The sequence below is a fragment of the Trachemys scripta genome, chromosome 7, assembly GCF_013100865.1.
Source record: "Trachemys scripta elegans isolate TJP31775 chromosome 7, CAS_Tse_1.0, whole genome shotgun sequence".
NCBI lineage: Eukaryota > Metazoa > Chordata > Testudines > Emydidae > Trachemys > Trachemys scripta.
The window spans coordinates 27,193,698-27,214,804 of NC_048304.1; the positions used below are offsets into that span (position 1 = coordinate 27,193,698).

General features: G+C 39.8%; 1 protein-coding gene across 8 annotated transcripts in view; it reads right to left on the reverse strand.

The window, feature by feature from the left end:
* CACNA2D3 (calcium voltage-gated channel auxiliary subunit alpha2delta 3) overlaps positions 1–21,107 on the reverse strand; it is a 713,664-nt gene that overhangs the window by 532,695 nt on the left and 159,862 nt on the right. For all 8 annotated transcript variants that reach the window (XR_004646516.1, XM_034776516.1, XM_034776515.1 and 5 more), the window contains exon 3: positions 8,268–8,384. Coding sequence is in view for 7 of the 8 variants with exons in the window: in XM_034776516.1 (XP_034632407.1) it covers positions 8,268–8,384 (117 nt within the window). In the remaining variant the exon portion in view is untranslated. The remainder of the gene's footprint in view (positions 1–8,267; positions 8,385–21,107) is intronic.

Below are 21,107 nucleotides of genomic sequence, written 5' to 3' on the forward strand. Positions count from 1 at the left end.
ATTAGACCTGGAAAAATCCATCATACACAACGGCCAGCATTGTTATTTCAAAATGAAGAGCATCTATACCGACAGAGTAGAAAACAGAACCATTTGCAGAGAGGAGGTTAAAGCTCTTGTATATTATTTTTAAACATGTTCTTTTGGGCAATCTGGTACATTTCAAAGACATTTGATTTGCTCGTTTAAAAACTACCATTGAGAGCCAGGGGACAAAAGTAATCCTAGGCAGAGATGATTTAGCAGCATTCAGGGAGTGTAGAATTCAAGGCAAATCACCAAGCCTAGCCAATTTGAATGCTGTTGTAGCACTTAAGAGGATTGATACAGCACTCCTCAATGGGATATATGTGATCAAAAACTCACTGCTAGACTCAGGAAACTGAATTGGCACTCAATTAGGTGTCTATAACAAGTTCATGTAGCAGCAAGGGAAAAAACCCAATCATACTTCAAAATTACAGTCACACAACATCCACTTTGAAGAGATATCTAAATTGCCCGGAGAAAGAAAAGGACAAAAACAAAACAAATGAAAAACACCAAGTAGAATTACAAATAAAAATGTAGACAATACAAATAATTCCAGTCATGTATCTACAAAACCAAAAGTAAATTGAGAGCTATTTTAAGACCAAACATCTTTCAGTCAAACTTAAAGAGATATACAACATCTGTCATGGAAATAATAAAATACCATCTAAATGAATTAAGTTAAATTCACTAACAAAGTTGTATGGTGAGGGTTTTATTCTATTTTTTTTTTAAAACAGTTTTCTTTTTTTTTCCCGTTTATCACATGCTTTTCTCTCCTACTATTCTCACATATTCTGTCCCTCTATCACCATACTATTCTTCCCTTTCATTTTTCCATCTCCCCTACAATTTTGCAGGATCTCCAAAATATACTCTCTTCCTTACAGCTTCCTCCCCACACTCCCCAAATCTGTTTCACAACAGGCTCCCATCTGCTCTCATCTCCAACCTTTAACTGGGTTGCTTGCCAACAATTTACAGACCAAAAATTATTCAAATACTAAATACATTCAAGAAAATTGTAAGCTGTTTGGGGACAATTTGTAAATAAAGGCTACATTCACTGAATAAATTATTCAGTGTGAATTATTTCCTGAGCTTTATCAAACAAATTGGCTCAGGGCGCACACTGTAAAATATGGCCTATGGGTAAAAATAGTTCCTTCAGTTATGAACTATTGCCCTAAGCTTTGGGCTATTTACCACAGTCTGTCTGTCTATTCGTCCATCCATGTTCATTCTACATTCATCACCAAGATATTCTAATCCCTGTTTTTAATAACCAGTTATAACTTGGGCACTATTTTACTGTTATTTTCTTTGGAGCTAGTCAATATTTGTATACTATATTCATATGCACACACACACACACACACACACACACACCTCATATGCTATGTGGTATAAAAACAAAATCATCCTAATAGTATCTCTTAGCAGTTTCGAAGATTGATGTAAAAATCATCTGTGGAAAAATCCATACTCTATTGTAAATGTTTATTAAATGCAAATGCTGATATTTTGCTCCTTGGAAAAATGTGTCTATGCATGTGAAATTTTGTGATAGAAAGCTTTAAAGTCCCAGGTTTCTCTAGATAAACCCCACTGGTTTACTGATGCGTGAATGCACAAAAATTGAATTACTGTACAACAGCAATTACTTTTCACAGTACAACTATAATGGGAATCTGTTCTGCAATGAACACCACATAGCTATACGAAGAAAAAAACTTAATAAAAATTGTTTTATTTAACACATTTTCTTCTAGTCAAGGATATTTATTTTAAAGCAAAACATTCCTCAATATTTGATTTCTCATCTTATAAATGTAAAGCAAGAATCATTTTGATAGGATTCTGTTTACTTTCAGTGGAACTTTAATGATGTATCCCAAGTTTTAGTAAAAGCTGATGGAATGTTCCCCAATAATAAAGTTGATTTTACGGCACTTTATATACTACCCTTCACAAACTCTCTGTATCCTCTTTGGTTTGTTTGTTTATTTATTTTCTACTACCCATAATAGTGGTGGACAACCTGCGGCCCATCAGGGTAAACCCTTGGCAGGCCACAAGACAGTTTGTTTACATTGACTGCCCGCAGGCCTGGCTGCCCGCAGCTCCCAATGGCTGCAGTTCACCATTCCCAGCCAATGGGAGCTGCGGAAACCGGCGCTGGCTGCAGGAATGTGCTGGTCACAACTCCAGGAGGGGGCTAAGTCTGGGGCCACAGCTAGGGGCAGGGCCGGGGACAGAGCCTCAGCTGCGGGGCCGGCAGCTAGGTGGCGCTCCCTTCCCGCCCCCTGTGCGGGCTGGCCCAGGCCCCAGACGCACCCCTCCAAATGTTCCTCCATGACCCCCTACAGGGACACGCCCCACAGTTTGGGGACTTCTGACAAATATTAAATTTGGCCAACTGGCTGCAATTTTACCATAACTTGATAAATCAATACAAGATCACCTAAAGGCAACCTAACATTGCAAGAGTGGGACTCCTGCGAGGAAGTGGGCTCGTTAGACGTGGTCAGCTGCTCTGAGTTTGACCATCAAAGGGGCCTAGGGCTGAGGTATTTTCTGTTTCCCTTTGCATTGCTGCCAGTTTATAGCTTGCTACCCATATTCCCTCTCTTACAATTGAATTAAACTGTGTCCTGCAGCTACTGCTAAATTTTACTCCTGGGGGAATTCTGTGCCACTGGACAATGCAGAATTTAATGTTATATGCAGAATTATCTCCCGCCACAGAAATGGACTACATAGGTGCTGGCTGCCATTAGGGAGCGCTGAACCCAGCAGAGCCCAGCTTGAAAATAGAAGACATGCCCTGGGGGAGAGGAGGGAGCTGGAGGGTTCCCAACAGCTGCAGTTCCCAGCATGCCCAGAAGGAAGGAGGCAGCGTGCAGGAAACTCCATACAAGCCTTGGACTCAGCATCAGGCTCTTTTCTCCCTCTGGATCCCTTGGCTCTGAGGGGTACAGAGTGCAAGTGTCTGGGCTGTGGGGACACCCCACAGCTGGGCTCAGAATGGGTAGTGGGTGCGGGTGTATGGTTGTCCTGATGGCTCTTGGGAGGGGAGAGGGCATAGAAACAGGAACTGGGCTGTCGTAAGGATTTCTTTAAGTCTCTACTCGTAGAGGAATATTTTTGTGTCTGTATTGTTACAGACATAGTTGCTTATAGGTATTTTGAAATGAATTACCAAAATAATTGAATCTGGTGTGATAATATGTTATTTTAACAAATATAATATGCATAATTTTAAAATATTGTGCGCATAATTTTTATTTTTTTGGCACAGAATTCCCCCAGAAGTAAAATTTGCAAGACTCTAGAAGTTAATACACAACCTACACTGGCTTGACTGGAAAACTAAACCTTTATTTAATTGCCCAATATATTTGTCCCATTTGTATAAGCAGTAAGATTTTTCCCAGCCTGCCTGTAGATGACTTTGAGATACACTAGAACAGTGGGTTCTCAACCAGGGGTTCCTGTGCCCCTGGGGATACACAGAGGTCTTCCAGGGGGTATGTCAACTCATCTAGATATTTGCCTAGTTTTACAACAGGCTATAGAAAAAGCACTACTGAAGTCACTACTGATTTTGGGGGCTTTTTCATATTAGAGAACCTATTACCCCCCCCCACCCCCATCCTTATTTTTTACAGTACAAACTAAAATTTCATACAGACAAGGACTTGTTTATACTGCTTTATATACTATACACTGAAATGTAAGTACAGTATTTATATTCCAATTGATTTATTTTATAATCATACGGTAAAAATGAGAAAGGAAGCCATTTTTCAGTAATAGTGTGCTGTGACACTTTTGTATTTTGATGTCTGATTTTGTAAGCAAGTAGCTTTTAAGTGAAGTGAAACTTGGGGGTATGCAAGACAAATGAGACTCCTGAAAGGGATACAGCCGTCTGGAAAGGCTGAGAACCACTGCACTAGAACATGTTCTTCACTATTATAAATAGGGTGACCAGATGTCCTAATTTTATAGGGACAGTCCTGATTTGGGGGGCTTTTCCTTATATAGGAACCTATTACCCCCCACCCCCGTCCTTACTTTTTACACTTGCTACCTGGTCACCCTAATTATAAAGACAATTAAAAATGAGCAGCATTGTATCAGTCCCACTTAGTTTCACTTCAACTTAAGCATTGCATAACAATTTTTACAACAAAATTACTAAATCTTAACCCAACTACCAACTATTGCATTAATCATCCGGGATATATTAGTTAATGAGAACATCCTTAACTACAGCAACCATACATTAATGTTAATTAGATCTAGAATTATTTGTAAATTTTCAGCATAATAAAGAAAGTTACCTAGAAAAACATACCTCACCAAGTAGATGACAAAAGGTTTAGCACTTTTAGTTTCCCATTTACTTTACACATCTGACAGCATGAAAATAGGACTTTCTGTGATAGGATAATTGCATACTGAAGAGTAATTCAAGTAGTGATGAGTATGATAAAAATCACACTGAATCAACTAATCACTATGAAAAGTGATGAGAAAGAAAGATAAAATCAAGCCAGAATATAAAAGAAGGAAAAATGTTCAACATTGATTAGTAGCTGAGAACAAGTTGATGTGTTTAAAATATATCTGAAGGACTTATTACTCTATTTCTGTATTTTCAAGTTTTATCAGGACCTATTTCACACAGATTAAACAGTCTACATTACTAGGATTTTCTGAATGATGACTGCCTCCGATCACTATTTCTGCCAAATGCTGAAAATATGCTGTTTGAAATAATTATTATGTGCCAGTCACTTGAAATACTATTTCAATCAAAATGTAGATTTCTGGCAGAGCTGACTACTTGCAGTTAATTCAATTAGTAATTAGGACTGTATCAAATTGTGGTACCATTAGAGCAGCAACATTGTATGAACATTTGGATTTTGAACCATGTTGATGGATGCCCCAATTATGTCGGATGGGGGGAATTCTGCAGTGTTTCCATTATATTGGGGCTTACTGGATTATGAGTGTCTGAGCTCTAGAAGTTAATGTTTTGGTTGCAATTTTGAAATCTAGGTTTTGGAATGAGCACTGATCTTTGGCATAGGTTCTTCTTGTACCGGTTTCTTATTAATCTAAATAAATACCAGAATCCTGCAATATTTACATTAAAAAAACATTATTCCAGGATCAGTTGAATGCAGCATGCTTTTTGTCTCAAGTGGATGCATAGATGAGCTAACTGTAGATTTGCTGCACAAGATACAAGTTGTGTAGAACTAGCATTGTACTATAGGATTTCAGAGCTTTTCAAGAAGTGCAACTGGCAAACTGCCATCCTTCACATTATAAATGTATTATTATAACTTCAAAAACATAGCACTCACTCACTAAGCCTCAGCAGGAATAAGCATCTTATTCATCCCTCTAACTGTCACCTCAAAATATCCAAGATGGCTACATGTTATGTAACCGTTTCCAGTAAAGCTATTATCTTGCAATCAGAGCTAAGCAGATTTTCAATAATAATAAAAACCCTTCCAAATTTGGTTTTGCAAACTTTTTTTTCTTAAAGATTAAGGAGAACAAAACATATGTGTATCAGGAACTCTGGGTTCTAGCCACCTCTTATTGCACCCAAGCCTCTTCTCACTATACTGTATTCATGCTTTAATTTCATAGAATTCTGGCAGACTGTTACTCAGAGCAATGCATTATGGTCCATATAAAACATTATTTCTTGGATATCAAGATCATGTCTATAAAACATTTCTAAACACCACAAAAATTCAAATTAGAGAGCATGCACTGCAGTGCTGTAACTGAGACACCAACTGCTCTTTCCTACTGATTCCCCATTCCTGTAAACAGACAGTCTTTCATTACCTGTAGTTTGCGACTCTCTGTTAGCTACAAATATCAGTGCTGCACTGAAATGCTTTAGTGGAGCTCTCTTGATGCTTTTTTCCACATTTCCTGATCTCAAAGCAGTACTCCTTCTGCTAGGAAATAAGGAAACTGATCCCTTCACAGTCAATATTGTGCAACTCCCTGCAGAAGATATTCAAGTGCAGGTTCTGCTCTAAAAAGGGGCAGTAAAAATAGCATTGTGGGGTATCATGTATATTATCTCTCAGAGCCTTCCTGTCAAGTGTGCTCAGTTTATAGGTTAAAAGACATTTTATTTTACAGTCAACCCAGAAAACTCAATCTTGAATCTGGAAGTCTAGCAGAATTCTTTACTTTTTCTGATCATGCACAAAAAAAACAGTTCTACAGGTCAAATTTTGCCTTCAGTCACACCATGAAACTCCAGTGTCTTCAACTGCTGCTTTCAGTGACACTTCTGGAAGCGCAGGACCTTCAGTGCATTGATGTGGACACAGCAGCAAAATGAGGACAAAATGCATAGAATTTAGTGGCAGGCCACAACTTTTATTAAACTTTATCACAAGGTAGGGGAGCTACCCACCCACCACCGATACTCTTCTATACTAGCCATTTAATTGGTTCCAGTGCTGGGCACCTTACCCATAATGTGGGGTAGAGTCTCCTCAGCTTACTCGCATGACTCAGCTCTCTCTGAGTCTTAGCACCCTCTGTCCCTGAAGGAGACAGAGGGTGCAGCAGGGCAAGGACCTCAGCCCAAGAGGGCCATAAGGTCTCACCCTATCACATGAGTCCAAGGCCCATCACCAAAATTCCAGTTCTTTTACCTCCCTTAACTGCACAGGAAACTAACTACAGGGGGAACCAGTGACTATCTTTGTCACACACACCCCCCCCACACACACACACAACCACACCGCACATCTCCTGGTATCAATTCCTGCCCAATACATACCCTTATAACCGTTCTCAAACCTCATTGCACCACGACCCTCTTCTGACAACAAAAATTACTACATGACCTCAGGCGGGAAGGCAGAACTTGAGCCCCGCCGCCCTCAGGCTTCAGCTTCAGCCCTGGGCCCCAGCAAGTCTCACGCTAGCCCTGGTAACCCCATTAAAATGGGGTCCTGACCCACTTTGGGGTCCTGACCCACAGTTTGAGAACCGCTGAGTGTACCCCATGTCAGCACCTCCATTTAACAAATGTACACAATCAACTTGGAAAACTTCTGGCCAATTGTAACAGATGTTCCTGTGCTGTATCACTGAACCCCCTATGTCCAGGAATATCTTCGTGACCTGTCTATTCACTTTCACCCATCTTCTTTTACATCCTGGGGAGGAGGACGAGAATTGCTGCTGCAAGCTGGTGAGTAACCCTGCTGGAACAGAGCCAAAAGAGGTTCCACATGGCCCGTGCACTGGGCTAAATCCTGGGAGCTGGGAAAGGCTGGCCAATCGGGACCCCTCTCCCCCAGCCAGCCAATGAATGCCACAGACTCCCAGAGGAGCAGCTACCTTTTGCCCCTTGCTGAGGGTCTCCGTCCCTTGCCTCTGGAAATGACCCTCTTTCACCACCGGCCCCATCGATTTCCCCTACCCCTGTATGCAGGTGGGTGGCATTTTGCACATGTATAAACAAATGGAAGTTAATGAACAATTGTTGATGATACCCAAGAAGAAACAGAATACAGCTCACTCTCTCAGCTGTGTGCGTTGTGCAAAGCTAACGGGAATCAAAAGTGGTAAAAACATTTATTTTTGTCACTAAAATCAGCATATATGACTGAAAACACAAACTGCCACTCCACCCTTTATAAACATTGCTGTGGAAAGGAGTTTCAGCAATATGAGACAAGCAGAAAATGATGTACAGTAGACACACTTGCCACCCTTTGTTACACATTTACCACAGATGGGGGGGAAGGGGAATCAGATTGTTCAATCAAGGGAAATTAGACTAGGCAGATCCCTTCAAATATTATTTTTATAGTTCTACAAGGTACTGCAATTAATTCTGCTTTGGTTTGGTTTTGTTGATATAAAGATATATGTATACCATTATTTTATCAGCAAATATGACATTAAGAATATTTGTAATAAACTGGTACTTCAAAGCTTGCCACATATGCAAAGCTTTTACATGATTATCATAGGTAAATGCACTGCCAAATTTATCTTACTGATGGTATAATCAACTTTCATCTACTTCTGAGAGCTGGACCTTAAAAACACTTCTACTTTTTACACCATCACCTTCAATTACCATGGATGCAACATTCTAAGCTACTAACACATTTTGTACAACTGCACAAAATATTAAATCAAAATGATCTGCTACTTACCCGTACAGCTTCAGACTTTTTATGAAACATTTCTTCCATACTTTTTGCTAGCTTTTTCACAAGCTGAAGGCCATCAATTTCTTCTATTGAAACATCCTTCTCGTATTCTTTGTATTTCTACAAGAAAGTAGAATTGTAAAAGGAAGTTACTTGAAATTCTGACAACTTGTAACTCGATGCATACTCCATTTTTTCTGGCTTTTGTACATTTCCTTGGTATTCAGTTGGGTACTGGAGAGCTAGTTAATGCAAAAACACTTTTACTGAGATGGATCTGTTAGATCCAGAACACCAGTGGTGAAAAATAGAATAAAATGTATTCATCCCTTCCACTGTGGGCAAAGAAACCAAAACTGCTCAAACATACATAACAGCAAATAGTATAAACAAAAAGACCTTATTTTAAACTAGTGATATGTCCCTAGTCCCCTCTAGTTTTAGGTCCCCAGAGCTAGCCTCCTTCAACTAAAATTAAACAGAACTTGAATAATCTAGCTCTTCTTAGGCCCTGATTCAGAAAACCATGTAAGCACGTGCTTAACTTTATATACATGCATACGGCTATCCCTAAACAGCAAAGTGCCCTTTCACAGGAACAAACGAGGACGAATCCTACTTTGTGGTCTCTTCTCTTTTCAATGCACGTTTATGCACAAGTAACTCTTGGTAGCATGAATAAGAATTAGACAGGTATGGAGAGACAAATACATCCCAAAAGCATGTCAGCATTCATTTGCGGCCTCCTTTTGTTCTTTTCTGCATGTCAACATTTTGAATTTTATTTCTGTATCGGTATTTACAATAATAATAAAACAACTGTATTTTCTTTGGAATCAGTCCTGAAGATGGTAGTGTATTCCCCTCCCACAATGAATAATCCCATTATAGTCAATACACTCAGCCATAAAGGTTTTCATAATCAGGCTATAGTTTTGTAATCTGACTCCCTCTCTTTAAGGGTTTTCTCTTGCTGCTTATGAAGGAAGTAATTGGCAAAACTCCCATTATGGCAAGAGGAATATGATAGTATGTAATTAGGGATGAACCCATCAAATTTAATATCATGAATTATATCCTTTTCATATTATTAATTATATTTAATTATTCTATAGCATTATTTTATTCCATTCCATAGCTTCATCAGGAACAGAAGCAAGCATATTATTAATTAATTATTATTATGATTATTATTAGGTGCCTCCACGAACAGATAAGTAATGTGAGGTTCCTGCTCTGAAGAGTTTACCATCAAAGTTCATTTAAGATACTAGGAGGATGCATAGGAGTTACAGTAATAAGATACACAACTACTTATCAAAGACATGCGAGCATCATGGTGGGACACTTTAAAAAATAAACACTAATGAGAAATGAGTTTATATATGAGAAATATATGAATGCTTACTGTTGAATGTATTATTTTTAATGCTAGACCATATTATAGAGACATATATGCACCAAAATCCCTGATCTGAGGAGCTCACATTCAAAGTGAAGAAAGGCAATATCATTTGGCTTGTGGTTATGTTCCACTACAAATTAGGGTTGTTTTTTTTAAATCTCTACACTCTACACGCTCCATGTACCATTCTTAAGCTCAGGCACTGCCAGTAAAAGTTAAGACTTTTCAAAATTAGCAAATTAATGCCCTGATCCTGCAAACACTTAAGCATGTGCACAACTTTACTCATATGAATATTCCTATTTGACATTCACATGCCCACTCACAGGAAGCAAATTCCTCCAGGAAATCTCATTGTAAGAGTTATGCTCACTGGTCAGGAAATAGAAGTACTGTCATGTGACTAAAAGCGAGGCATTGCAGCTCAAATTTGATATTTTCAATTTTGACCACCAAGCCATAAAATGTACAATAGACATGGCACATGCTTCTTGCAGCCCTGATTCAAAAAGCTCTTAAGTGAGTGCTTAAGTCCCTCTGACTTAAGCATATATTTAAGTGCTTTGCTGAATCAAGGACGCAACCAGATGTTTACATATTTTCAGTATTGCACTTCCCAGTTACTGCATCATAAGATGACACAATCCTCTGAGATAGGGTATCTTCTTAAAGACAATGCACTCACCACAGCTCAACATGGCATCCTGGCCAGAAGCAAAAGGCTGTTGCCCTTTTAAGGATTCCACCCTACAGTCATAGTACAGGGGGAAAGTTTACAGGGAGCAGGAAAGAGCTGGGGGGAGGGCAGAGAGCACTACCTGCCTGCTGACCAAGAGAGTGGCAGGTATTTATACCCTGGGCAGCACCAGAGAAGCCCTCTTTTATCTGGATCAGGCTGGCAGAGACTACGATACCCGTACGAGGAATAAGGAAACAAATTAACAGAGCCAGACATGTACCCAGAAGCCTCCTGCTGCAAGACAAGCCCAAGAAAGAAACCAACAGAACTCCACTGGACATCACCTACAGTCCTCAGCTAAAACCTCTCCAACGCAACATCAGTGATCTACAACCCATCCTGGACAACGATCCCTTGCTTTCATCGGCCTTGGGAGGCAAGCCAGTCCTCGCCCACAGACAACCTGCCAACCTTAAGCATATTCTCACCAGCAACCACACACCGCACCATAGTAACTCTAACTCAGGAACCAATCCATGCAACGAACCTCGATGCCAACTTTGCCCACATATTGACACCAGCAACACCATCACAGGACCTAACCAGATCAGCCATAACTTCACCGGTTCATTCACCTGCACGTCCACCAATGTAATATATGCCATCATGCGCCAGCAATGCCCCTCTGCTATGTACATCGGCCAAACTGGACAATTCCTACATAAAAGGATAAATGGACACAAGTCAGATATTAGGAATGGCAATATACAAAAATCTGTAGGAGAACATTTCAACCTCCCTGGACACACAATAGCAGAGTTAAAGGTAGACATCCTGCAGCAAAAAAACTTCAGGACCAGACTCCAAAGAGAAACCGCTGAACTTCAGTTCAGTTGCAAATTTGACCCCATCAGCTCAGGATTAAACAAAGACCAAATGGCTAGCCAACTACAAAAGCAGTTTCTCCTCCCTTGGTGTTCACACCTCAACTTCTAGAAGAGGGCCTAATCCTCCCTGACTGAACTAACCTCGTTATCTCTAGACTGATTCTTGCCTGCATATTTATATCTGCCTCTGGAAATCTCCACCACATGCGTCTGATTAAGTGGGTATTCACTGTTAGTCTATAAGGTGCCACAGGACTCTCTCTCGCAATGTATATATTGTAACTTGACCCAGTTGCAAATAAGTTTGATCTTGTTTTATACTAAACATGAGTAAACAGTTAATTTGTTACAAAAATATTTGACAAGTGTTTGCCTATTTCTGCTTATGGAATGCTGCAAACAAAACAAGGTTTCCTTGAATTTATTCAACTTAATCCTATTTATTTTATTCATTTTTTTATTTATTTTATTTTTGGTGATTTTTCTCTTATTCTATAATTAGGTCAAAATTCAAAATCCCAAATAGAAAAATTTTAATCAGTTTCGCTAGTCACATAAAAGTGACATGAAATTGATTGATTTAGGGAATGAAAACAATTAAATAACACTTTACAATCAAGTTTCTTGGAATTTGGTTTCTGAGACATTTGAGTTTATGAGCCCAAAATATCATGCTAGGAAAGGTGAACTGCACAAGTGTTCATACTAAAGAAACATGAAAAGGAAGTAAACGCAGCTGAAGTGAATTAAAGTTAACATTCAAACCAATATCTGCAGATTTTTTTTGCAGCATTTATTTTTGTTTGCAATCATATAAAAATAATTTTCCATTTCTAATGTCAACATTCTTGCAAAAAGAGTAATCGATGCCTGAAAGAAAAGCAAGTTGGGGGACAATACAATATATAGTATGATTGTATGATCGTTTTGTGCCCCAAGGTAACCTTTTCATCACTCTCTGAAGACCTAACTACACTAAGAAGGTTTTTTGTTATGTTTTTAAGTTTCCCACCTTTGGTAACACCCGCTCAACTCCACTGGTGTTAGCACAGTTAGTCCGAGGGAAGACTGAATGCCACAAGTATTTTTAACACCATATTGAAACTCCAGAGAAAGTGCAACAACAAAAAAAGTTGATAATACTTGAATTCAGGTAGCTCTTCAAGACTGAGAGTAAATTCCAGTGATGGACAGTAAGCACAAGCTCAGGAAACATATAGCAAGAAGGGTTCTTTTTTGCCATACTAAAATTTTCAGAAAACAATGGTCTATACTCACTTAAGCCTGACTACATGTCTGTAATGACCTACCGTATTTAGATGGGACCTTCTGTGAACTATATAATCTTTTTGATCAATACCCTTGGGAGAAACTTTCATGAACAGGATCAATAAAGAAGCAGCTCCTGGAATCAACTAAATATTTGAGCCAATGACATTAATTACTGTCTAACAAGTTTTGTAACTAAAACTTGCCCATGGAATTAATATCATGAAGATCAGGGGAAATAGAAGATTTCTCAGTTAACTTCTAGGTGCACTATGAACTTCAGATTTTCTATAACATTGCCATTTCAGCAGTACATACTAAAGACTTACCATTGTGCAATTTTGTTCTAATAGACTTTTCAAAAGGAGTCTATTAATTAAACTCTAACTAGTTTTGAAAACCTTCATTTAAACTTGATGCTGCTTTTTTTAAAAAAATCTGCCATGTTAATAGAACAAGCAGAATTTAGGCTACTATCCCCCAAGGGTATTTATGCCATTTTACATAATTAACTAATCCCAATGTTGTGTTCTTCTACCCACTTTGATCAAATGAGCATAAAGTAGCTTGTTATCCATGCACAGTAACTACTTCATTTTCACTGATCAGAGCAAGCGAAAGAACAGAGTCCACTGTAGGCAGTGACACATTGTAAAATATATCAATTGTGCCAAAAAGTAGTATGCTGAAAAATCTGATTCCATTAAAACTGATTCCATTAAAAGCTGCCTGCTTTCCTCAGTGATATTTTTTGATAAATCCAGGTCTAAAAAGACTGCCTAGAAGAACTGCGGTGCTTATTATATCAATAGGTCAGCACGCAGAGAGGCAATTCCCTGAAATGCTTATTTCAGGCTGCATGATCAGTGTTTAACATATCCGATTCTGATAAAAGTGTTTTTTTAACAATTGACCTTTGAGTTCCTGGAAAGTCTTCTTAAATGAATTGCTTGATGAGATTGTTTTCAGGTCATAACAAGGTTAGATCAATGAGTTCTATCAAGTGAAGAAAACCAGAAAATTATTGTTTGTGGAAACTGACTGATGCAGCTCTAAGACATCAACAATTTATCTTGTCACTCCGGTATTATGAGATATATTCTATCAGTCTGTTGTGAGAAACTATTTCTAAAAAAAAATCTCAATTTTGAGCGATTAGTGCTTTTTAAAAAGACGGATTTACAGACTATTAAAATAAAAGTGGATGATTTCGACTCTCTTCTGCTTTACATGGAGAAAATGCAAACTAATGTGTAACATAAGTCTACAATTTTACAATGATGTCTGTTCATACATGTTACAGTAACTCCTCGCTTAACGTTGTAGTTATGTTCCTGAAAAATGTGACTTTAAGCAAAACGATGTTAAGCGAATCCAATTTCCCCATAAGAATTAATGTAAATAGGGGGGGTTAGGTTCCAGGGAAATTTTTTTCACCAGACAAAAGACTATATATTATATACATATACACACAGTATAGGTTTTAAACAAACAATTTAATACTGTTCACAGCTATGATGATTGTGAAGCTTGGTTGGGGTGGTGAAGTTAGAGGGTGGAAGAGGGTGGGATATTTTCCAGGAAATGCCTTACTGCTAAATAATGAACTAGAACTTGGCTGAGCCCTCAAGGGTTAACACATTGTTGTTAATGTAGCCTCTCACACAAGGCAGCACGAACATGAGGGAAGGGAGACAGCATAGCAGACAGAGACAGACACACACCTTGTGTGTGGGAGAGAGAGAGAGATGCACACTGCCCCTTTAAGTAAGCTGACCCACTCTTAAGTGCATTGCCTTTTTAAGTGGATCAGGAAGTTGAGACAGCAGTGTCGCAGCCCTATGCTCTGTCATGGCGTCTGGATGGCCAATTGTCGGTCAGAAGGTCACATCAGTGTCGTGTGCAGCGCCTTGGTGTCATGTGCAACACATTGGGGCCATGTGACCATTCTTGAACCTTCCGCCTGGTCAATTGTGGGTCACATTGGTACCGTGTGCTACAATTCCAGTGTGCCATGTGCATAAGCTTAGCGTGCCGGGTGCAGTGTCTGCTTACGTAGAGGGCACCAGCTCGGAGCCTGGTTGGTGTAGGAGCGGGGAACCAATTAGATGCTAGCACGTGCAAGGGTCTTCGAACAAAACCATGTCCCTCGCCTAAATCAGCAGGAGTGTCCGCGTGTTAGCTGGAAGGCCTAATCACCCTTTCAGCCAGGATCTCCTTCGGATTTAGCTGGTTCGTGTCGTGTCATCTCGAGTTACATCTCATCATGTCCCTGGTGTCTGTACTGCTGGTCAGCTGCGCCTGGAGTGTGGTATCAAGTATCAGAGGGGTAGCCTGTACATATTAATTTTGTAGATATTCTGTTTGTTAGGCCCTTTTTCTTTACTACTTGGTACCAAATCTCATGTGTAGCGTATAGAGGACGAATTGTTACTCAGTTTACTCAGTTTTGTATGTTTGTTCTGCTTTGTCAGTAAATAGCTGGTTGTAAATTATCTGATTCCTTGTTGTTAAGTGTATATAGACTGTTTTATATTACTGCTCTGATGATATTTTTGGTTGGTTACTTGTTCCTATTTCAATTGAATTTGTACTGTTAGTTGGTAAAGGTGCTCCTCCCCAGCCCAAGTTGTGATTTATCCCCCATTAATAAATGGCCACCTGTTTTGAATTTCATTCCGCCTCTGTCTCAATTTTCCTCTTCCACTCGAATCCTCATTCGAACCTGTATTGGTCTTGGACAAGCAGCTGCTGCCCCAAGCTCTCTCTGTCTATGTCCACTCCCTGCTCTATATGGAGAAGGGGTAAGCGGGGTGCAGGAGCAGGGCGGAGAGAGACACCCTGACATTAACCTCCCACCCCCTCCACTGCTCAGCAAGCAGGAGGGGAGCAGCTCCAAGGCAGAGGGCAGGAGCAGCACATGGCAGTGGGAGGAGGGACAGCTGAACTGCCAGCAATTGGTAGCCTGCTGGGCGGCTGCAGCACAGGGAACTTAGGGGAGCGGGGAGCTGATGGGGGAGGCTGCACCCTAGTTCCAAGCCCCCACCAGCTAGCTGCAACGGGCTGCTCTTCCTGCAAGCAGTGGACAAAGCAGGCAGCTGCCAAAGACGTTAGAAGGGAGGATTGCACAACTTTAAACGAGCATATTCCCTAATTGATCAGCAATGTAACAATGAAACAACATTAACCGGGATGACTCTAAGTGAGGAGTTACTGTACTTTCACTTGTCTTAATTAACATTTGTAATGGGTCTGATGAAAAAGGGAGCCAAGTTTGTTGCGGGTAAATGAGAGACAGGGAAGACTGCAGTGTGCTCACTTCACCAACGGTGATTGGGCAAACCTTGCGGGATAGAAGGCTGACTAAGCCAATTGGAGGGGGGATGAGAGGAGGAAAGTTCTGCCTCAGGGGAGTGCAGGTGCTCCCTGACTGCCTCCACCTGCCGGAGGGAACACTGGCACTCCCCTGGCTGTCTCCCTTTGCAATGATGTTGCCTATTTGCCCTGAAAGGGGGTTGGCAAACTACTCTGGGAGAGGACAACTGATCTTGGAAACACCGAAGAGACCCTACACCATGGAGGCTTTTTCCCACTGTGAGTAACGCCTATTGCTGCTGCACAGCGGTTAGTCCCCTGGGCGAATTGATAACTTCATCACCTCGCCACACACAAGCATCTACAGGCCTGCAATGCCTCAAGGTATGTGGGTTCCTCCATATTACGGAGCCCACTGATGTGAAATAAACTAAATTCACAAATCCAGGGAAATTCACCCTGGGAGTTGTGTTACTTGGGGGGTTATATAGTGGTACTGGTGTACCCACTCCAAATCCATCATCTCCTTCTCCTTATAGAAGTCCTCTACATTTCCCTTTGTAAATAAAGTGTACATTGTTTGTTGGTTCAGAAGAGTATATGTACGACATATCAGGTTAGTCATAGGGTAAGTACTGGAACAGGTTGAAACCACATAGGGAGGTACAGAAGGGTTCCTGACTACCTTAAATAGTCAGGTGGAGGCACCACCACATCATAACTAAGAACCCAGACCACTGAAATCCACTAAGACCAAAGCAGAGGGATACAAGGTAATGGCTCCTGTAGATGGTCAGCTGCCCTTAGGGGTATGGTGACCCATAAAACCCCCTTATACATGAATATATTTCAACATACAGAAAGAGTTGGAGCAAATCAAGGATATTATTTAAGCTCTCATTGAAAAGACCACACATCTTTTATGATGACACATGTCTAGCTGACTGTTGGAAGCCTCTATGAATATTTGCATCAAACTAGGAGTATATACTTATGTGCAGGATCTTGGCAGCTAAGGAGTTTATTTAATATGTATTTTGCATCAGCAGTTTCATTGCCTTAAAAGTACTTCTTATATTATCTTTGCTGCCAAAGGCAGCAGATTCCAAAAATGGAGACATTTTGTGGTTGGAAAGAACACCAGCTGTTTTTAGTATCCTGGCACCCTAGTGAATGTGTTTAATGGGAAGAAGTCCGGTTTAATTTGTGCACGTCTATACAATTTTTCTACAATGCTCACTATGCATGAGACTGGGAACGTAGATTGGATCTAGAAGCAAATTGGCTTTATGGTAAATATTAATACAGAAAGTTTGAACTGTTAAAAATATGTGGAGAACAATAAAACTTAAGTGACAGCCACAATTATAAATAGATTTTCCTCCTTCCACTAGAGCAGTGGTGGACAACCTGCGGCCCGCAGGCTGCAGGGACGTACTGGCCGCTGCTTCCTGCAGCTCCCGTTGGCCGGGAATGGTGAACTCCGGCCACTGGGAGCTGCGGGAAGCCAGGCCTGCGGACGGTCAATGTAAACAAACTGTCTCGCAGCCTGCCAGCGGATTACCCTGATGGGCCGCAGGTTGCCCACCACTGCACTAGATACAGTCTGAACCACAGACTTCCATCATTGTCTTAACAGGAACTTTGCAGCTGTGAACTTCTGTATTGTTGCATTGGCTAATTTATTTAATTTCAAATGAATTTCATATAAAATATGATTATTTCTTCCACTCTGATGCAATCTTGAAAAAAAACAGCAGCTGTCCCATCAAAACTGCAACTAAGCAAACCACCATGATTACAAGGGTTAGGGACAGGAAACAGGGTTCTATGTCCCCCTTTTGGGGTGGGGGGTGTAAAATCTCATGGTGCTACAACCTTGGATGGTTTCTCACAGCAACACCTTGTTCAGCTGCTCTCTCTGCACTCTATGAATATATTTGGTGGCACTGTACATAATATTTTAAATAAATAGGTTTTCCAATATTCTGTGCTTTACTTCAGTTCATAAGACATTGAAATGATCTGACCAGTATTATTTCTAAAGCCTGCAATGATACATTTACATTGCTAAGAAGGAAAACAGTCTCAATAGCTTAACAGTAAGTAAATAGTGGGGAGTAGCACATCATTTCATGAAAGGTTAGGGTCACAGCTGAACACTTCCTCTGATAAGTGGATTTCTAGTTCTCAAGAAGATTGAGTACAAATAGTCCAAGCAACTTTTGATTTGCTACATTACAAGAAATATTTGAAACTCTGATTCTGTTAGTGAAATCATCATTTAGTATGAAATCCTCCACAGAGCCAAGAAATCCTCCACAGAGCCAAGAGCATTTATCATTTGAGAAAACAGACACAAAAAATGCATTATTTCTGCAGCTTCTATTTTACCAGATCATTTCACACAAGCACAAGGAAAAGAAAAACACTATTTCACTGTCAGAACTTTTAATGTTGTTCATATACTTGGGTCATTTTTTAAACCTTGCCTAACTGAACATCTAGTAATAATGTACCAGAAATCAACCTACACAAAGCTGAGGTTGGAAGTAGTCTGCACAATACAAATAATTGGTAGTGGAATGTCAATAAATAATAGGAAGCATGGGTGGGCACGACAACAGGAAAATACCTTTTCGAAGCAGGACAGCTCTGGAAAGAAGCTATATATTAGTCAAAGATAGGTTATTTTTTCAATAGGGAACAGAGGTTGTTGTGCATGCACACATTCATCTCGATCATCTCTCACTGAAAGAAAGATAATTGCTCTCTAGTAACTTTGCTTAAATAGGTAAATAAATAAATGAAATATTCACCAAACATTATTTTTAAAGACGTACACTGTCCTTAGCTTGGCTAAATACATATTATGGGCACTAAATGAATTTGATCTAAAGGCTCCATCTAATACTCTACAAAACTCTTCTTCATTTTGCCACTTCCCTATTCGGGATTGATGATTGTTATTTGGCTTCTTCCAAAACTCATGACCATATGCCAGGCTGTCATGCAGATTGGTCTCTCTGGGGTCTACTGATATCCAGTCCAGGTACCAAGACTTTGGCCTCTCCCTTGGTCATCTTCCATCCACAATCATTACAGGAACCATCCTACTGATATAACTTTCAGATATCTGCTAGATATGTTCAACCATTCCAATGTAGCCTAGCCTCCCTCAACTTGTCTTCAATTAGAACGACCCGCATTGGGCCACTGACAACCTCATTTCGTTTCCTATCATGGAGTGTCCAACCATTTGACATCTCATTCCATGGTGGAGAGCATACAGATTTCCTTTCTTATGGCTTGCCAAGTCTCTGTTCTGTACATTAAGATCAAATTACAGTTTTATACACTTTTCATCACAGAGAATTGGGGTCAGCTCCTTCATTTACTCAAATCAGCTTTAACATGATGACAGGCATCACTCGGGGAGAAGGGGGGGCACCATCGTCAGCAGCCACTGATCCTAAATATTTAAATTATTTCACTCTTTTAAGCTCTCTGCCTGTGCTGTCCTTTATGGTGAGTCCTCCGTGAGTTACCACAGCCTTGTATACTCTAAAAAGCTGCTAAGTACAACTACCATCCACACTAAATAGGAGAATGCAGTGTCTAGGAACACTGATATCCCTTTAAATGGTTTGTGAGAACACCGTAAGTGCCACAAGAGGTAAGTTTCAAAAGCTGCCAGAAACCAGTCAGAGCAGAAGTATGCATGTAGCTAGATCTTGCAGGTGTTGCATATTTTGTAAAATGGTTATTTGTGACCCAACTGTCCCATGTGGCTTCTTCACTTTGTTTTTGTTGTGCGAAGAGTGAAAGATGATAAAATGTGTCAGGCAAATAGAAGGGGTGTATATATGCACACATGTATAAGGATAGCAGCATGTAGTTGGGTCACAAAAACCATTTTACAAAATATGCAAAAATTCCTCAAGGGCTAGCTACATGCATACTTCTGCTCTGACTGATTTCTGGTAGCTTTTAAAACTTCTCTCTTGTGGCACTTATTGTGTTCTCACAAGCCATTTAACAGGATACTATTCTGTTCCCTTATACTGCATACTCACGTTTAGTGTGGATGCTAGTTGTACTTAACAGTTTTGTAGAGCTCTGCAGTGATGGATAGCAGAGCTAGGCAATATTTTTTGGACAAAACATGTTTCACCAAAAAATCAGATTAGGGTTGACTGAAATATTTAGCAAATTCATGTTGAGTTCACAAAATCATTGTGGTGGGGGGGGGGAAAGGGGGTAAGGGAAAAAAAAAACTTTCACACAAGTAAAAATGTTTTGTTCTCATATTTCCAAAAATGAAATATTTTTACTTGATTCTAAACTATTTTTTGTTTCAAATTTTTACTTCAATTTTATTTAAAAAATTAAAGGTAAAAAATCCTCAAAAATTAAACTCTTTGTTCCAGGTTGATTAAAATGTTTTGCTCGACCCACAACATTTTTTCTTTATTTTGTTTTGCTGAAACAAACTGACAAGTTTTCCTTTTGAATCAATCTGAAACTATTTTTTTTTCTTCAATTTTTTGGTTTGGACATTAAACAAAAAAAATCAATTATTCACACAGCCTGAGTCATGAGCAGCAAGCATGCATATTTGTAGCCCATACACTTTATAAAAAACCTAACTTAAATCTTTGAAATATTCAAATCTGAACTGCTGCACTTTTGCAAGTTTAACATGAAATTACAGAAATGCAGGCATAAGTTACTGAAAGCCAAAACCAAGTTACTAATACCAGCCTCAAATATTGTGAAAGAAGGGAGAAGGATAGCATGACTTCACTGATCTCCAAATTCCATGCGTATTAAGACGTTCTCAAAAGGGGGAACCCGTCAGACTTTTTGATCTAGTACCAGATGCATTACAACGTCAATTCTGATTATGAAAACTCACCAGAACAGGAACTCATTGTTAGCACAAAGGTTGACTACACCTCAAATAAATGATATACCATGCAGAAAATCCTCCATCACTCCTGTACATTTAAAATTCACCTACTTCTAAGCTACAAGAAGAGTATATTGGATATTAGGGGGAAAAATTAATGTATATATTGCTCTGTGTACGGTTTCTGAAGTCCATGGACAATCAAGACAATATTGTGTATTTTCAACAATATATCAGAGGGGTAGCCGTGTTAGTCTGAATCTGTAAAAAGCAACAGAGGGTCCTGTGGCACCTTTAAGACGAACAGAAGTATTGGGAGCATAAGCTTTCGTGGGTAAGAACCCAATACTTCTGTTCGTCTTAAAGGTGCCACAGG